Source organism: Sarcophilus harrisii, chromosome 4 (assembly GCF_902635505.1).
Source record: "Sarcophilus harrisii chromosome 4, mSarHar1.11, whole genome shotgun sequence".
Taxonomy (NCBI): domain Eukaryota; kingdom Metazoa; phylum Chordata; class Mammalia; order Dasyuromorphia; family Dasyuridae; genus Sarcophilus; species Sarcophilus harrisii.
This window is the reverse complement of record NC_045429.1, coordinates 6,670,302-6,687,519: the sequence shown is the minus strand read 5'-3', so window position 1 is coordinate 6,687,519 and position 17,218 is coordinate 6,670,302. Positions and strand designations below refer to the sequence as shown.

Sequence of the window (17,218 nt, the reverse complement as noted above, 5' to 3'; positions counted from 1 at the left end):
TGGATCTACCTTCTCTTCACTCCTATGCACGATCACTCAGGCCCTCATCCCCTTCCACGTGGCCTGTACTTGCAGCTTCCTGGCTTCCAGTCTTTGAGGTCTTCAAATTATGCTTTTCAGAGAAAAGACTCTTCCCAAATTGCATCTGATGACATCACTCTCCTCAAGAATCATCACTAGTTCCCTATTTCCCCAGGGGGAAAAATTCAAACTTCTCAAATTGGAATTCCAGGTGGTGGCCGCCAGCACCCCATGGGCTTGTTTCTTGTCCCCTCCCTTCTGCCTTACAATGAAACCAGGCGGTTCGGTTCCCCGACAGCCTTTGCCCCCCCCCCTTCCCTTCACATTTTTGCACTGGTTGACCCCTCGTGTGAGCTTAGCATTTGCTGCAGTTTTGAATGGCATAACTGCTCCTATTCCAACAGCAAATTTGCTGATAATTGTTTTACAATCGGGCCCCGTGGTGTCCCAAACTGTTGTGCTCTGGGGGCGCTCAGTTAATACTGACACAGCTGACCTTCTTTCTGGGGGGTGGGGGACAGAAGGGAAGAAATTGGACCATGAGAGGTCTTTCTTAGGAAGAGATTGACCCAAACCACAGGTTTCGGGCTTTGGAGCAGCAAGCAGAAGCGGGTGTTCTGCTTCCTTTCTGAGTGCCGGTGCTGGCTCTGGGAGGTGGGAAGGCAGAAAGCAGGGGTTGCCAGCACCTGTTATTCAGCGGGATGCCCCTGGACGGTGACCCTAACCCCCTGTTTCTTGAGAGCAGAGACCGGTTTTCTCTTCGTATCTTCTCTCAGTTACCACTTGATGGCTGGACACTCCCTTGGCTCCAGCACTGTTCCATGCCCATGTTCAGGGGGCCTTCTCTTCCTCTCGATGAACGGCCAGAGCTAACCAAGGTTCCAGTTATCTGACAAACCATCCAATGAGGATGGGCTGCCTTGTCTCGACCCTCAGGACAGCTGGGGACCCAGCTGAGGACTCACCTGCAGCCTCAGCCTCTGGTCTGCACGATAACCTCGACGCCTGATGGAGCAGGCCCGGACCAGGAGGAAGAGATTCTGGGGGTTCCTGGAGAAGGATCCTCCTCCTGAGACACAAATGGCCTCCACTCTCATATCCACAGATCAGTTCAGCCTAGCTTTTCCTTTATCTAGTCCACATCTCTCCATATCCTGAGATTCTTCCGGATCGCTTCTTAACAGGAGACCTTGTATATAGTGCCAGACTTGGCAGTTTCCCTGGGGGTCTGGTCTTGTACTACCTGCGGTGCATCGTAAATGTGCATTGAAAGCCCCTGGGCTGGCTCCTTGGTCTAGAATGCTACGCTCGGATCCATGTCCCCCCCGCCTAGGCAGACTTTGGGACACCACAGGCCGGGTACCTCAGGGCTGGGACAGTCTGAGGCTGGCACTGCTGGGTCTTGGTTGGGGAGCCTCTCTCTCCCCCGAAGTGTTCTGGGGGAAGGATCTGTCCATGCACTGACACCAGTAGGGACCCCAAGGGTCTTCCTTCCTCTTCAGTTTGGCCCTGTAGCTTTGTTGTGTCTGTCCTTTCCAGTTGTAGCTGTGGGGAATGGGGTGCCCAGCCCTTGAGCTCAAAGCATGGGTCCGAGTGTAGGATTCTAGACTGAGCCAGCCCACGGGGCTTTTGACTTCCACTTTGGTGGACTGATGCTCTGTTGGAACGGATTAGACAAAGAGCCTGACCCTCCCACCCTCCCAAAGTGAGAGATCCATGAGGTGATGGGAAAACCGTGTGCGTTTACTTTGGTTGCCTTTGAAATAAATATTCCTTTGCAAAATTTAATCTTACTGGTAAATGAAACTGGGTTCTTGTGTACCTCCGCCTCCCCTTAAGACCAGCTGACTTACACCTGATTCACCCCCCAAATTGCTCTTCTGAAGCATTTTCCTAATCAGAACTTGCCCTGAATTAATCTCAATACACTAGGAAATGACATCATTTCCCAAGCAGCATCCTTCATCCAACTGGATCTCACTCACTGATAGATTTATGGGACAGGACAGGGCTTATTCCAAATGTCCGGGAACCTCTACTCTCACATCCACACATCAGTTCAGGCTAGCTTTTCCTTTATCCAGTCCACATCTCTCCATGTCCTGAGATTCTTCCGGACTGTTTCTTAGCAGGAGACCTTGTATATAGTGCTAGACTTGGCAGTTTAATAAAAACAAGCAAACCAACAAAGGGGCAGGTACGTGAATGGCAGCACTCCAGAACGCTAGAGAAGGAAGCCCTATGGCAGTGGTTATGAGGAAATACTTTTATTATCTAGAGATGATACCCTGAGCAAAGTACATGGGACCCAAAGAATGGAGGCAAAAAAAATGGAGCTCCGGGACAGGGTTTAGGAGCCACCTAGTATGGCTGTGACGTGAAGTAGAAGATAAAGGGATAGAGGAGCAATTGGGCAGATAGGAGGACCAGGAAAGCCGGGGCATAAAAAGGTCCCAGAGGTAACCAAGGGTCAAACATGGAACTCGAGGGGCAGGGGGTGTGGTTGAGATTAAGAGAATCGATTTTGGCAATTCTGAGGACATCTGGTAACCATGGAAGCAGACAGCAGGTTTAGAATCAAGCAGAAGGACCTGGTTGCTCCATCAAGGACTTTTGAGGACAGGAGCAATGGGCGTGTTTGTAGGCAGTAAGAGGCAGTCACTGCTAGGACTGGAGAAGTCTGGCAGACAATTTAAAGGAGTCAATTTCAAAACTCTGGCACAAAAGGTGCCCCCACTACAAAAAAGTGAGTACTGACTAAAATATCTTACCAGGTTGGATCCAGACAAGATGAGCCAGCTAAGGAGCGATATTGTCTCTAGTCCAAAGAGCCAGCCCAGAAGCTGGAGGGACTGGAGTTAATATCATCCTAAACCCTCCATTCCTAATCTCTTCTGGGATCAGCTTCTTTTCTGGCCTCACCTTTCTACCTGACCCTGGACAGCAGCTGGAGGAGCCTATTTCGTCTTCTCAGCACCAGGAACAGACTCGTCTGGTGTTAAAAGAATGGATTCATTCCCTTTCTCCCTGGATTGGCTTCAAAGGAGTTTCCTGGCCCAAGTCAGCCTTCCCATAGATCACATCCTGTTCTTCCCCAATCCCTCCCTCTCCTTCACTTCTGCCCACAAGCATTTAGAACCACTGACCCATTCCGATCCCTTTTGCTTCCAAACTAGCCCAGCTGCTGTTCTGACAGGAAATCAGAGGCGGTTGGGAATGAGGAGGCTACATGCAATGACCTCATTCTTCAGCCTCTGCAGACTGCTCCCATTGACCCTCACCAGCTCTATGAAATCACTGTCCTGGAGGCCCCTGGCTTTTTCAATCATTACCATCAGTCTGCAACAGGAGCCAAGTTTCAGGTTTACAAGGAGCTTCCCATGTTCTTTTATTTGGTCGCCACAATGAGGACATTGAAGGCCAGCAGAGAAGGCGCACTGGGATGCACCGAGTCCTAAGACTAAAAGGCAAAGGTGCTAAGGGCTGTCTCTGGTGCAGAGTGCCCCAGAACCCCATCTGCCCGGTGGTCTCTTCTCCCAAAGAACCCCCCACCCCATCTCCTGAGGGGCAGGCGGGTGGCCCAGGAGGTGGAATGCCAAGCCTGGAATCAGGAAAACAATGGACATCTCTGCAGCATTCTAGGGATTCTCCAATCCCAGGAGTCCATGGGACGGCTTCCTACCCCCGAGACATCTAGGCTCAAACCCCTCACCGATGGGCCTGGTCACGCTCCATCCAATCCCACTTTCTACAGGAGGGTCCCAGAGGCAGTACTGTCCATTCCTTTCAGATTATTCTCCTATCCTAAGTACATGACATTCAAATAGTCTCCCATCTCCCCCATCGCTCCCTCCATTTTAGTTTGGGGGTTTCTTTCTCCGGGGGGCGAGGAGCAGATTTCGTTCTCCCCCACTGCTTAGTACAATGATCGGAACAAAAGTCAGTTGCATGTTTACCAAATTGAGTTATAATTGCATTTCAAAATGCCTAACACATTTAAGAGTCTAAACATGGAATGAGAAATAATGAGCCATTAAAATGTACATGAATTTAAAAATAAGCATTAGTTCCGAGCTTGGGATTCTAAATTTTATTTTAACAAACGCCACTCACTTAGCTGCTTGATTCACAAGCTTTATTTACATTTGTCTACAGCATCATTTCTTAATGAAACAAACTAGTACAGTTTAGTGAAACTAAAGAAAATCATAATCATCAGAATTCTCTGTAATCTACCATTTGCTAAATTCTTAAACTTGCCATTGCTAAGTACAGCAAAAGAGAAGTATACAAAACACAAGGAAAAACCAATGGTAACATGTAGCTTCTGGGAGATCATTTGATCTTCACAATTTAGAAGGTAAGACTTTCAAGAAGTCAGAGGCACAATTACAAGAGACTAATGTTCTTGTGCAACCTACAACTACATTTAGCAAAGAAAAGTGTGTATATACATGTACGTATGCATGTATGCGTGTGGGTTTGCGTGTGTGTTTGTCGATGTGAATGAATGAAACTGTGGGAAGTTCAATTCTTTGCAAAAAAGATTATCAAAATATTTCTACCTAAAACATTTTGCTTTCATTTTTAGATCAGTCCAAGAGAAAATTAAAGTAAGTTTCTTTTATTTTGAAATGAAGAATATAATTTTGCTCTGGTTGCCTCCATTTGTTAATTTATTATTTACGTTCAGTACTTTTAAGTTCCCTCACTGAAATGACCAAACTGTTGCTTTAGCTTTTCTTAATGACACAAAGGCACCAAACTCAATTGTTCATTTCCTTCCATACTTACCTTGCAAGGCCACCGAAGAAACTGTTAAGAGAAACCCCCCTCCCCCTTTTTAAACCAGAAGGCAGACTCAACGGAGTTCCAGAGACCAGATTTTGATACAGAAATCAAACAAACTCCTGAAAGCATTTTAAGCCATAAGTCATTTCGAGTGAATGGGGACAATGACAAATCTCCTGTTACATCACGGAGGAACATTCGTTTCTACTTCAGAAGGAAATTTCATGCGGTGTTTCAGAATAAGCAAATACATCAGAGCCCACGGCTCCTCCCCACCTGAGTGCACGGACATCAGAAGGGCTGGCTAGCCTTACAATGTATACTCTTTTTCACATAAGAGAAGTTCTATTTCCCAGGTAGTTTCTCATTTTCCTCTTCCTTAAGGAGTCTCAGATTCTTAGCCCTGTTTAGCCCATGATATATGGGTTTTCAGGAACATGTCACATCCAAGCTCTTTAAAAAAACAAAAACGAAAATAACAAAAAACAATAACAACAACAAAAAAAAAATAACAAGCTTACATTCACCACTATAAATCCGTATCGGAAACTTGGCCAAAAGCCACATAAGGAAGTTTGGCTTCTTCAATAACTGTGCCCAAGATAGGAACACAGAAGGGATAAACGCTTGGCGGACCGAACCCCCTGAATTAACTTGGGGAGAAAGAAGCCATCTCCTCTGGTAACTTAGAACAGGGCCTGTACATTGTCTTAGGGTGCGGTGTTGAGGAAAAATAAAAAGGGAAAAAGCCAAAGCCCCAGTGATGATCTCCGGCCACCATGGCGTGCTTCTCATGGATCTCTACAATTGATTGTTGTTGAGCACAATCCTAAACTGAGTGTCCCTTTGCCAAGGGTGACTACGGGAAGGCTCGGGGGCCTCCCGGGGGGAGGCCCCGCTTCCACCTAGTCCCCACAGTCACTGGCGGCACGCCCCAAGCTCGGGAAGCCTCGGCTACTTGTGTTGACTCCAACCCTAAGGTCGGCAGATTCTTTACCATCAGGAAATATTTGGAAATGGAGAACAACGTCAAACTAGAAAACAAAGCTCTCTGGCAAACGAGATAGAGAAAACATAGAGTTTTAAATAATAGAACGATAAACACAGAACTATTGGGGGGATATTATGGCTTAAAATGCTAATTACTTTTAATTTCAAGAATGAACACAGCTGTAGTTTTCCAGAAAGCGACGACGGACATGCACCTCTACTAGCAGATTGAGCACTTCTGACCAAGTAAGACACCAGACTTCTTAAAAATAGGCTCCATGCACTGCACTGGGGTTTTTTAGGTGTAAATTTTAATACATTATTTCTTTTTAGAGCTTGAACGGGAACCCGAATGGGACGATCCGGATGATGACCTGCGGCGCCTGGAAGATACAAACGGAGAAAGCGTGCGCGGCGTTGAGTGGGCGCCGACCCCGGGCAGGCAAACACAACACCTCGACGGTCAGGGGGCTTATCTATACTCGGGCTGAGGCGACCGCTTGGTCGAGAGGAGGAAGAACTCGGGCTTTCGGTCTGTGGTATTAACTGTACAATTTACACTTTCAGAAATAAAAAAACGAAAAACACAACTCCTCCACTGTGAAATATAGCCAGCTCCCAATTATCCGGGACAAGCAAAGGAAGCGAGCCGATCCCAGTGGGCTCCTGGGCTCCCAGGATCCCCGTGCCTGGCGCCCTGGGGAGCTTGCCTTCTCTCCTCACCCAAGTCTGACCTAAGTGATGGACCAGAGAGAGGCTCGGGAAGGGATCGGAAACGAGGTGGCCCAGAAGCTGAGGGTCCGAATCGGACACAGAAGAGAGGACGAGAAGTCCAAAACCCTTCTGGCTGGACCAGAATGGGAGAGAGAGCCCTGGATCCCAAGGGGGGGGGGGGGGGGGGGGAAAGGGGCCAAGAGGGCCTCAAAAGCCAAGCAGGCAGCCTCCCGGCCAGAGAGGCTGGTAAGGAGGGTCCAGTCTGGGGGCCAAGAGGGAGGTTGCCCAAAAGGACCACGGTGCCTGGGGTAGAGGGTTCCAAAGGCAAAGGGGAAGGCCAGGGAGGAAGCTCAGTCTCTCATCTCTAGAGGGGCCAGGAGCTTGTTGGCCAAGGAGCCTTTTGCTCATGGCGATGATCCCAAACTAAAGTCAAACTCCTGGGTTAATACCTGGAAGAGATAAACGAGTCTCTTCCTTTCCTTTACTGAGAGACGAGCTAAGGAATCATGATTTTAAAAAAAAAAAAACCCAAAACACAAACAAACAAAAAAGCAATAAGAAAAAATGGAATGGAAAGAAAATCCATCCTGCAATAACTGGGAGTTGGCTATAGCAACTAAACATCTGAAAACATTCCAACAATGGGCAATATCCTATACCCTTCCTTCCTAGACGATAAAACTGGTTTTAAAACAAAATTTTTCTAAAGTTGACAAAGAAAAGTGACTCAAATTCAACCCTTTCCCAAGTCTTTAGTAAATGTATTCCACACTTAAATACACCCATTCTTATTTCTACAGAAACCCAAACCTTTCGGGTGACCGTGATCTGGTGCGTCTTTTTTTGCGATCACCGGGTGAAGAAGATCTAGAACGGCTTCGTTTTCTGCCTCTCTCGGGAGATGATGAGGAACTTGAATAAGATCTTTTTCGTGGGGAGGAAGACCCCCTGTGGGACCTGGAGCTGGATCTTTATTGATTGAGAAATAAATTAAACATTTCATTAAATGACAGAGCCACAGACCAACTACTTAGCTATCAGATCCAAGATCGAGCATTAAGTTTACAATTTCCTAAGGCAAACATACTTACTGCTTCCTCAATAGAAGACTGGTTCACTCATAAAAAACAAGCTAATATTTAATCCCAAGGTTTTAAAACTGGTATCTTATTGGACTATAAATATGATGCATTCTCAGTTATTTCATATTTGCATCAGACTAGATAAATTTTCCCTTAAGCCTTACAAAAAAGGGAAGCAAAGAGGGAATGGAAAGCACAATGTACACTACAACAAAAACACGTAATTGTGCATTTGAAAATTCGACTTTCTCATTTAAGAAAGGCAAAAACCAAAATACCTTAAAAACAACTTCCTGAGGATAAGAAAATTATTAAATCCATTTGAAATTAGGCAACTTTACACAAGTTGCAATTGAGAAAGCAGGGACGGCAGTGGGAGAGAAGAGGAGAGGGAAGGAGAAAGAAACAGCAAATGTGTCAAATCATTGTCTATTTAAATGAAAATGTAACCAATAATTTACTAAAACTGGTCCAAAACATTTACAAATCTCATTCAAGAAACACTATTCATGAAATATGACGTGTTGACATTCACATGTTTTACTCAGAGAAAAAGGCACATATATATTTTGAAGTGTAATGACTATTTTTATCCTCTCTTATATAATTATGGCTGAAGCATTTAGCTCAAACATCCCAAAAAATTCACCTTTGGGCTGAGATTAAGAATATAAAGCCCAAAAGGAGAATTCTTTGGAAAGTTGTGAGCAAGCAAAAAAACGTGAGGGTCAGATAGGAGGCTGCTCCACAATAGACTGGGGCTCTGCAGCGCTCCCTTGCTAAGAAGGGTTCTAGGGGGTGCCTGCCATCAGAACTCAGACCAGCCCAGGCCAAGCTACCAAGATGGCTTTTTGAGGCAGGAGCACCTTCCCCCTGAACTCCTACTCTTCTTCCTACAATAACACCTCAGGTGACTCTAGAAAAGACTAATGTCTATTTGGCCTCTGAGTTTGAACAGTTGCCAGAAAAGGGGAAAAGCAAAAAACAACAACAACAAAAAACATGTTGTTGAGCTCTGATTAGGGCGTTTGGGACTCTCAAGGTTGAGTCCTATTTCTTGCCAGAATGTGGGTTCTCAATCAATCACCCTACACTACAACAACATGGCTCTCGGCTGCACTGTATTTTTGCCCAAACTTTAGGAGACTGTTTTGTGTCCTTCCTCTCCCAAACAGTGCCAAATAGCACTCTCAATCATCAGCACTCTCGTAGGGAGCTGCCGAGCACCTGGGCCCACAGGCTCTGGAGGGAAGCGGGGACTCAAAATGCCCAAGAGGCAGCTGGGGAGAAGGGGGGATGTCTCCCTGGAAGGGGAGCCACTCTGGCCCAGACAGCATGAGCGGGCTGGCTAAGAGCAGGGCTTGGCCCGCCCTGGCCAAGAGGCATAGACACCCCTTCCTAAGAGACCATTGGGGGGACCCTCCTGTTTGACCGTTGCATCCCCTGTCCCACCGCCACCCCCAATCGTCCTTCAGGTTAATCATGGGAATGTCTTGGCACACTGCGGGCAATGGAGACACTTCAGGGTGAGACTGAAGCCGAGGCAGAGCATTAGTGGTCTAAGGCTAAAACAGAACCGACAGGTCCAAGCACAACAAGCTGTCCAAGCGGCGGCAGCAGCAGCAGCAGCAGCCACGCCCTCGGGCGCCTCGTTATCTCCGCTCTGCCGGACAGAGCCAATGCTACCTCATTCACCTGGATTTCGACCCACGAGATCTCGAGAGTTCTCTGGAACTGGACCGAGACCTTGACCGGGAACTGGAGGAGCTTCCTGAGCGGGACCTGGAACAACACGGAAGGGGATTTTCCAGTATCACTTGAGCCAGCTCGGGCCTCGCACACTGAGGGAGAGATGTACACAACAGTGACTCATGCAACAAGACAAGGGCCCGGGGCGCGCGCTCACAGTGGGGACTCGGGGGTCGTGCCCAGAACCCCACTTGTTCTCAAGTTCTGTCCGTAAAAAAAAAAAATTATCGCTTCCTAAAAGGAAGCCAAAAGACCAACTTTCCTCTCCCAACAGAGGCACTGCCACGACCGTGATGAGAAAACTGAGAAAGCTTGGGGTTCAGCCCCTGATGTGTCTCCCCAAACCACTCCAGGGGATCAGCTATCTCCCCTCTTTTCTTGAGGCTACTTTGGGGTTGCCCCCTTTTTATTTTTAGTTAGTAAGAAAATGTTAATGGGCTGATCTGGCTTCCACTCTTTGTTTCAATCAAGACTACTTTGCTGAAACATCGGACAGAGGGAAAGAAAGCTAATCAAGTCCATCTTGTTGAAGTCTGATGGAAGTTCATCCATTTAAGCCAGTTTTGAATTCAAGTGCCTTTTACATAGGATATTAGGAAATTGAAAGGCCACACATTTATATTAATATATATCTATTAACCTACCATCTCAAAGCCAAGTTTTCTAATGTGTGCCAAAGAATAAGACCTGAAAAAATAATTAATTCTGTGGTGATCTCAAAAACAAAACTTAACATATCTTTTCCCCCAAGAATGATGTCAATTCTTATTCATGTTTGAAAAATAACATGCAGCAAATTTTTACTCTTTATGACACTAAACTTTTTTCTTTTAACCTATGTCATTGCTTCCTAAAGCACACCAAATAACTTGAAAGAAGTAAATCATGTAAATTTAGGGAACTGATGATTTTCTACCTGAAATTTCCTTTTCAATCATAGAAAATTTGTTACTTCAGGAAATGACTATGGGAAAAGTCACAAAACCAAAGTGAAACTCATTCAATGTGGCTTCACTCTCAGCGTACCCAAGTATTACAAAATAGAAGTTATACTTGGGTATGAAGATCTCACCAGGAAGGGCAAAGTAAACAAAAAAAATAAATAAATAAAAAACAACTCTGGGGTAAAAGTACCCCATTCTTCCAGGGATGAGCTTAACCTCAAGCTGAATTACTATTTGCATGCAACATGTTTTTACCATGTACAGTTTGTAACACAAACACATCCCAAAAATTACTTCTACTGCAAATACTGATGGGCTTTTGAAGGAATGACAGGATAAACTGTCTGATGGTTAGTGAGAGTTAACAAGGAAAGACTTTAACTCGGTTCTGGTCTTGCCAGAGCTTTAAAAACGAGCTCTCCTCTCTCTTAAGGTCAGGCACGTCTGCTGTCCTTCACGGAGGCCTCTCTATAGGCAGACACTAGTGACAGGACACATTGACTCCTCCATGTCTTAGCAGCTTGGAGACAGATCTTTTCATTCATATTTTGGCTTGTGTGAATGTTTCCATCCCACCTATTCCAACCAGTGAGGTTAAAAAAAAAAAAAAAAAAAAAAAAAAAGGAGTAATTATTTCCATAGGGCCTGCTCTATACCAGGCACTGTGTTAAATGCCGGGGAACCATAGAAAGGCAAACTAGTAACCTCCAGAGCAACGCAACTAACCTTTGCCTAGCACTTGTTCCTATGGGGCCAGGCACTGCAAGTGCTTTATAATCAGCATCGTTTGATCCTCACAACAACCCTAACCACCCCATTTTAGAGATGGGGGGAACGTGAGGTACAGGTGAAGCCACTTGGCTGGGGTCCCACAACTAGTGTCTGAGGTTGGCTCTGAACTCAGGTCTTCCTGCCTGACACTAACTGTAGAGCTTTATCCACTGGGCCACTCGGGCAGCCAAACAAGATCTCCACCCTCATCCTTTGAATCAGCTTAATGTAACACCAAGTCTATCTTAAAGTTGAACAATCTCACATTCAGAATTTTATTTGTACTTTTCCCAGTTAAATTATCTCAGTAAAGGAGCCACAGGACTAAAACATACAACAATACCTTAAGAGAAAGACTTATTTTAAATCTTAATTTTGGAGAAGGGTTATATAAAAACCACACCAATAGATTAAAAAGTTAAGTAAGAGAAATGCATTATCTGAAGGAAATCATTTGTTATCAAAGATGAACTCTTTAAAATAACGTTGAACCAAAATGTGTAAATAAAGAAGTTAGATACTGACATTTTGCCTGGTGTTACCCTTGGCCTGTACCCGTTTACCTGGACCTAGACCTTGAGCTTGAGTGGGAGGATGAGCGTGAGGAAGATCGGGAGTGGGAAGACCGAGACTTAGAGCGACTTCTTCTGTGAGATTTCTTTTTGTTGCCATCTTCCTCTTCACTGGCATCAAGGTTATATTTTGAGAGATCTGCATCATCTTCATCCTCATCCTAATGAAAATGTAGCCAACAGAATCCATTAGATTCAGGAAACCAGGAATTACCATAATACACATTCTGTCGTCCGTGTGTCCAGCTTGTTTTGAGAGAAAGCTACTGTTTATCTAACCAGGTGAAGACAGAATCCAAAAGGTAACTCCTGGTAATGGAGGAATCGCTCTAAAGGAGCCACTTCTACATAGCCTCGAACATTTCAGAACACAGATTGTCCAGTAAATGAAAATGCAGGTAACAAAGTCCAATTGCTCATTCAAAGAGAACCAGACACAGAAAGTGACAAAAAGAGACACAGAAAGAGAAGAAAAAAAGAGGGAGGGAAGGAGGGAGGGAGGGAGGGAGGGGGGAAGAGGAGAGGGGAGAGGAGGGAGAAAACACTGTGGATGCAGAGCGACTGCTATGAGAGGTCCAGGCACTGAGTAGAACAAATGGCACAATGGAAACAAATGGAACCCATTTATGGCTGGGCAGCTGATCAGGGCACAAATAGGAGATCATCTGGCTCGCTAATGCGCCCACCTGGTTGGTGGCATTCTGCAAGAGGGCTAGGGGCTGCCCCAATAGCTGCTCACCCCCAAAGTGTGCAAACCAACAACAAAGCACTCTACTTTGTTTTTCTTGGAACAGAGAAGCATCTGACCCTGGGGTAAAGTGCTACCCCCTTGGGCTAAGGGGAGGGAAACGAGCCAACCCCCTTGCTTATGATGGAGAAGAAAAGGAAGATGGAAAAGGAAACTCGGGGACAACATGACCTAGGTTGGGAAAACAGGACTTCCAAGGGTTCACAGATTTAGAGTTGGGGGCCAGGCCAGACCACAAGGGAAGGCTAGCCTGGACTCGCTGTTAAGGGGGGACAGGGAGGGGATTTCACAAGAACCCTGTAGCCTTCCCTCACCCATTTCCTGAGACAAGAAGTCTGACCTCTGGCTGGGAAAATAAGAATGTGTCTTCTAGGGAGGTAAGACCCAGGATCAATGGGGCTGCAGCATGCAGCCAGATAATCAGTTGCTTCCATGGCACGCCAAGCACTATATGGAGCGCTCCCAAGGCCTCTCATGGATTCCCAAGGGTGGGAGCAAGCAGGTGATCATCCCCATTGAGGGACTGAGACAAGTGACCAGCAAGACAGGTCTCCCTGACCAGGTCCTGCTAGAGGCTGCCCGCCTCCCTTTGGGAATCAGAGCACGTGGCTGCCGAGCAGAGAGTATTCTAAAGCTCCTAGAGACTGGGAGAAGTTTACAAGACTAGAGACAAGTGATTTTTAACCTTTAGCAAACAGAACTTTGCACAAAATCCAGGACAGAACGCCTGACTGGCAGACACTGGGTTGTCCAACACAGGCCATGGCCAAGTCTCTTCCGGTCACCTAGAAACCAGCCCATCTCTCCTGGAGTAACGAAGAGACGGCACTGAGCAAGGCTAATCCACGTGGCCACAATATGGGCGTTCCAAATCCTGAGAGGTTCCATGACACCGTGGAGGGTCTCAGGGGGAGCCTGGGACCCCTCAGATGGGATGGGTTGCACAAAGAGCTTTGGGGCTCAGAGATTAAGTATGTGCTAGAATACCAAGTCTAGTCCTCAGAAATGGACTGGGTTCAAGAGGAAAAGGTCTTAGATACTTCAGCTCCAAACCCCAAACCAGAATACTCCCCATACCAGATAAGTGACTCCCTAAAGGGCAGCCTTGGGAGGCCTGAGTAGAGCTGGCAGTGGAGGTCTAAAGAGCCGCGGGTATCAGAGAGGGTCCTCCAGACTTTGCCTTGGTCAGGTTAGCCCTTTTGGGTTCCATTTTCCATCAACAATGACCAAATGAGTGCTCGGGGGCAATCTCCTGCAGGGGGCCAGAGACCCAATGGACATTTTCTACTTTCTGATGGAGTCTCCTGAGGCAGAGGGATCAGACGCTTCTCTTCCTGAGCAGATGGCAGAGCTAAGAGCAAGCAAGGGCGGCACACACAGGCTAGGTGCCAGCAAACACCTCCCGACTCTCACCAGGCTGGAGAAGGCCTGGCAGGAGGGGACGCCCACCTTCAGCCAGACTCAAGGGAAGGGGAGGGAGGAGCCCCAGGGAGCGGAAGCTACACAGAACTTGGATCTGGGCAGAAAGCAGTGCGCCAACACCCATGTTCAAGATGTTATGATTAGAAACACTCAGATCTTTGAGATTCTGTTGTCAGTACCATTTGTTCCACCTAGAATGGATCAGGACCTGCGACCCACGGAGAGCATCTGCCTAGGGGAGAATGGGTGGCTCAGAGGCCACATTTCTGGGATAAGAAGTTTGGAATATTACATTTGGAATCTTTTTCGAATCTTTGACAAAATCCGGCTTTGCCTTGCAGTCAGTCTTGTAACCACGGACCATTACTTTCAGATGTGCTAAGATAAACGGCTTGCCTCCAAGAGTGGCTGTGGGGAGCGTTTTATTAAAACGAGATACGGCTGGTTTTTTATTATATGAGAAACAACAAAAAAGACTATTACCTCATCCAATTTATATTTGGATAGATCTTCATCCTCATCCTCTTCTTCTCCCTCTGATTCTTTATCTTCAACTTCCTTTAAGATAGAGGCGGGTCCAACTGCTTTCCCTCTATATTTTTTCTTTTTCCGACCAAACTAAATATAGAAAAAAAATTCCATAGGAGAATCTTTCCTTAGCCAATCAGAAATATGTCCAGCTTTACCAAAAGCTAATTTTTTAAAAATAGAAATGACATACTAAGCTATTACAATATTATTCACCCCCCCTCCATGTCCCCCCAATAGTGAAAACAAATCCTTGCTGCGGTTCAGCTGTGCTCTATACTCTTTGTAAGCCATCTGGGACTTTCTTGGCCATAATGCTAAAGATTTCTGTCCTTTCCTTCTGCAACTCATTTGACTGATGAGGAAATGGAAGCAGGTTCAACTGACTTGCCCAGGTTCATACATCTAGGAAGGATCTGAGGCCACAGTTGACCTCAGATCTTCCCAACCTTAGACCCAGCCTAAAATCTGCATTTCAGCACTACGTGATTTTAACATGGATGCACTCCAGCTGGGTAGAAAACAGAAACGGCAACTTCACAGGCAAAAATTAGTCCCAAATGTTCAGTCGCCTTCCTCTGATCCAGATACACTTCTTAAGTTCTATCTTGTTTTTCTGATGCGTCCAATTGATTCTGGGGCGGTCCCATCAGCTTACCTCGTCATATTCTCCATCAGATTCTTCTCGTTCAATGTACTCCACATTTTCTCTTTCATTAAAACCTCCACCATAGCCTGAAAAAAGAAAAAATAGCCATATTTTCCTCATGTGTTTATACCTATGAGATTACCTGCTTCTCTCCCACACAGACCAAGCCTTAATCTCCCTTCTGGTTCTGAGATTCAGGGCCATATGATATGCCCAGCCCTGCACCCCAGATCAGTGGCTTCTTCCTCTTTGAGGAAAGGATGCTGAGCATCAGCACAAAGGTCGACTTGGAGCTTGGTGCATGAAGGATCTCGCTATACCTAAGTCTTTTAAAGTTTTGTTTACCAATAAACTTATTATTATTTTTTTAATTTCACATGGATAATTTTTCAACATTGATCCTTGCCAAATCTTGTGTTCCAATTTCTCTCCTTCCCCCCCTCACCCTCTCCCCTAGATGGCAAGTAATCCAATATTAGATATGGTAAAACATGAAAAATCCAATATATGCATATATAGTTATGCAATTATCTTGTTGTACAAGCAAAATCAGATAAAAAGGGTAAAAAATGAGAAAGAAAACAAAATGCAAGCAAATAACAAAAGGGTAAAAATACTATGTTGTGGTCCACACTCAGTTCCCACAGTCCTCTCTCTGGGTGTAGATGGCTCTCTTCATCACAACATCATTGGACCTGGCATCAATCATCTCATTGTTGAAGAGAGCCACGTCACTGTTCATCATTGTTGCTGTGTATAATGATCTCCTGGTTCTGCTCATTTCCCTCAGTTCATGTCAGTCCATCCAGGCCTTTCTGAAATCATCCTGTTGGTTGTTTCTTACAGAATGATAATACTTCATTAACATTCATAGCCCATAACTTATTCAGCCATTCCCACTGATGGGCATCCCCTCAGTTTCCAGTTTCTGACCACTACAAAGAGGGCTGCCACAAATATTTTTACATATGTGGGTTCCTTTCCCTTCTTTAAGATCTGTTTGGGTACAGACCCAGTAGAAACACTGCTGAGTCCAAGGGCCTGCACAGTTTGGTAGCCCTTTGGCCATAGTGCCAAACTGGAATTTACCAATAAATTTGGTAATTACCAAATTGGTACCAATAAATTTGGTAAATCTCTCCCTAGCTTTTCCATCGATCCAGTATTTATATAGTTCCCACTATGTGCCAGGTACTGCATTAGGTATTGAAGATATGAATACAGTGGAGGAAATAATCCCACCCTCCTCCATGGAGATTACATTCTACAAGGATCAGAGCGAAGGAAAAAAGCAATCCTTTATATTCAGAAACAAATGCTGAGACCATGGAACTGGGGAGGGTAAGTTAAGTGCAGTGGGGCTGGGAAGGGCTTGAATTATATTTGATTCCAATGGTGTGTACTGTGTGGGAGAGGGCCCGGACCAGGAGGGCACTCAGGTGAGCAGACAGGCCATGTGGGAGGGCCTTAGGAAGCCTCAGGCTCATCCTATCACGCTGTTCCCCAAATCTGACATGCTTTTGTCAAGAGTTTTGCTGTTCAGATCTAACCTGGGGCTTAAAGTGCCCAGGACATGAGATGCCAGGCCCCGAGGAGCACTGGGGGGCATTTCTGTTAGCCTGGCATTCAGGACCCAACATCTTGCCCAAGGCCACAGATGTGAGGGGAGCAACATCTTCCTTCCTCTAATGGCAGACTACTGCGCTCAATTTTTAACATGGAGACAAACCATCCCCTACAGAAACAGAGAATATTCAGAATTCTCCGACTATTAAGGGCGCTGAGGCATATTAGAATCACAGCAAGCTTGGGCCTTCCTGGCTCTGGGCCACGACCATCAGAAGCAAAAGAGAAGGGAGGAGCAAAATGAGAAGGAATCACGGGGTTAGAATGGGGAGGGATGAAGAAACTGATGGGAGATCAAAGTGACTCGTCCAGAGTATTAAATATCAGAATCTGGGTCTGACTCCAAGTCCAGATGTCCTTCCTACTAAATGTTTTCTTATTCTTTGAAAAAAAAAAAAAAAAAAAAAAAAAAAAAAAAAAACTCAGTCAACATATTTTTAACAGTCATATTTTGGATTGAGGCAAGAGAGTTTGATCTAGGACTCAACTGACACAATTAAGTTCTCAGTAGGAAAACTTTACCAGGGTCAATTTATACCTTGTTTTCAGCTTCTCAGCACCGGAGTTGCTTAGACTCCCTCCCTCCCCCCCAAAAAAAAAACAATTGAAAA

General features: G+C 45.6%; 1 protein-coding gene across 1 annotated transcript in view; it reads right to left on the bottom strand.

The window, feature by feature from the left end:
- Positions 1 to 4,142: 4,142 nt before the first annotated feature.
- ZRANB2 (zinc finger RANBP2-type containing 2) overlaps positions 4,143 to 17,218 on the bottom strand; it is a 93,068-nt gene continuing 79,992 nt past the window's right edge. The window contains exons 5-10 of the mRNA XM_023501649.2: positions 14,991 to 15,067; positions 14,288 to 14,422; positions 11,626 to 11,795; positions 9,294 to 9,380; positions 7,327 to 7,485; positions 4,143 to 6,185 (exon numbers count right to left, since the gene is read on the bottom strand). Coding sequence (XP_023357417.2) covers positions 6,122 to 6,185; positions 7,327 to 7,485; positions 9,294 to 9,380; positions 11,626 to 11,795; positions 14,288 to 14,422; positions 14,991 to 15,067 — 692 coding nt within the window. The 3' untranslated portion in view covers positions 4,143 to 6,121. The remainder of the gene's footprint in view (positions 6,186 to 7,326; positions 7,486 to 9,293; positions 9,381 to 11,625; positions 11,796 to 14,287; positions 14,423 to 14,990; positions 15,068 to 17,218) is intronic.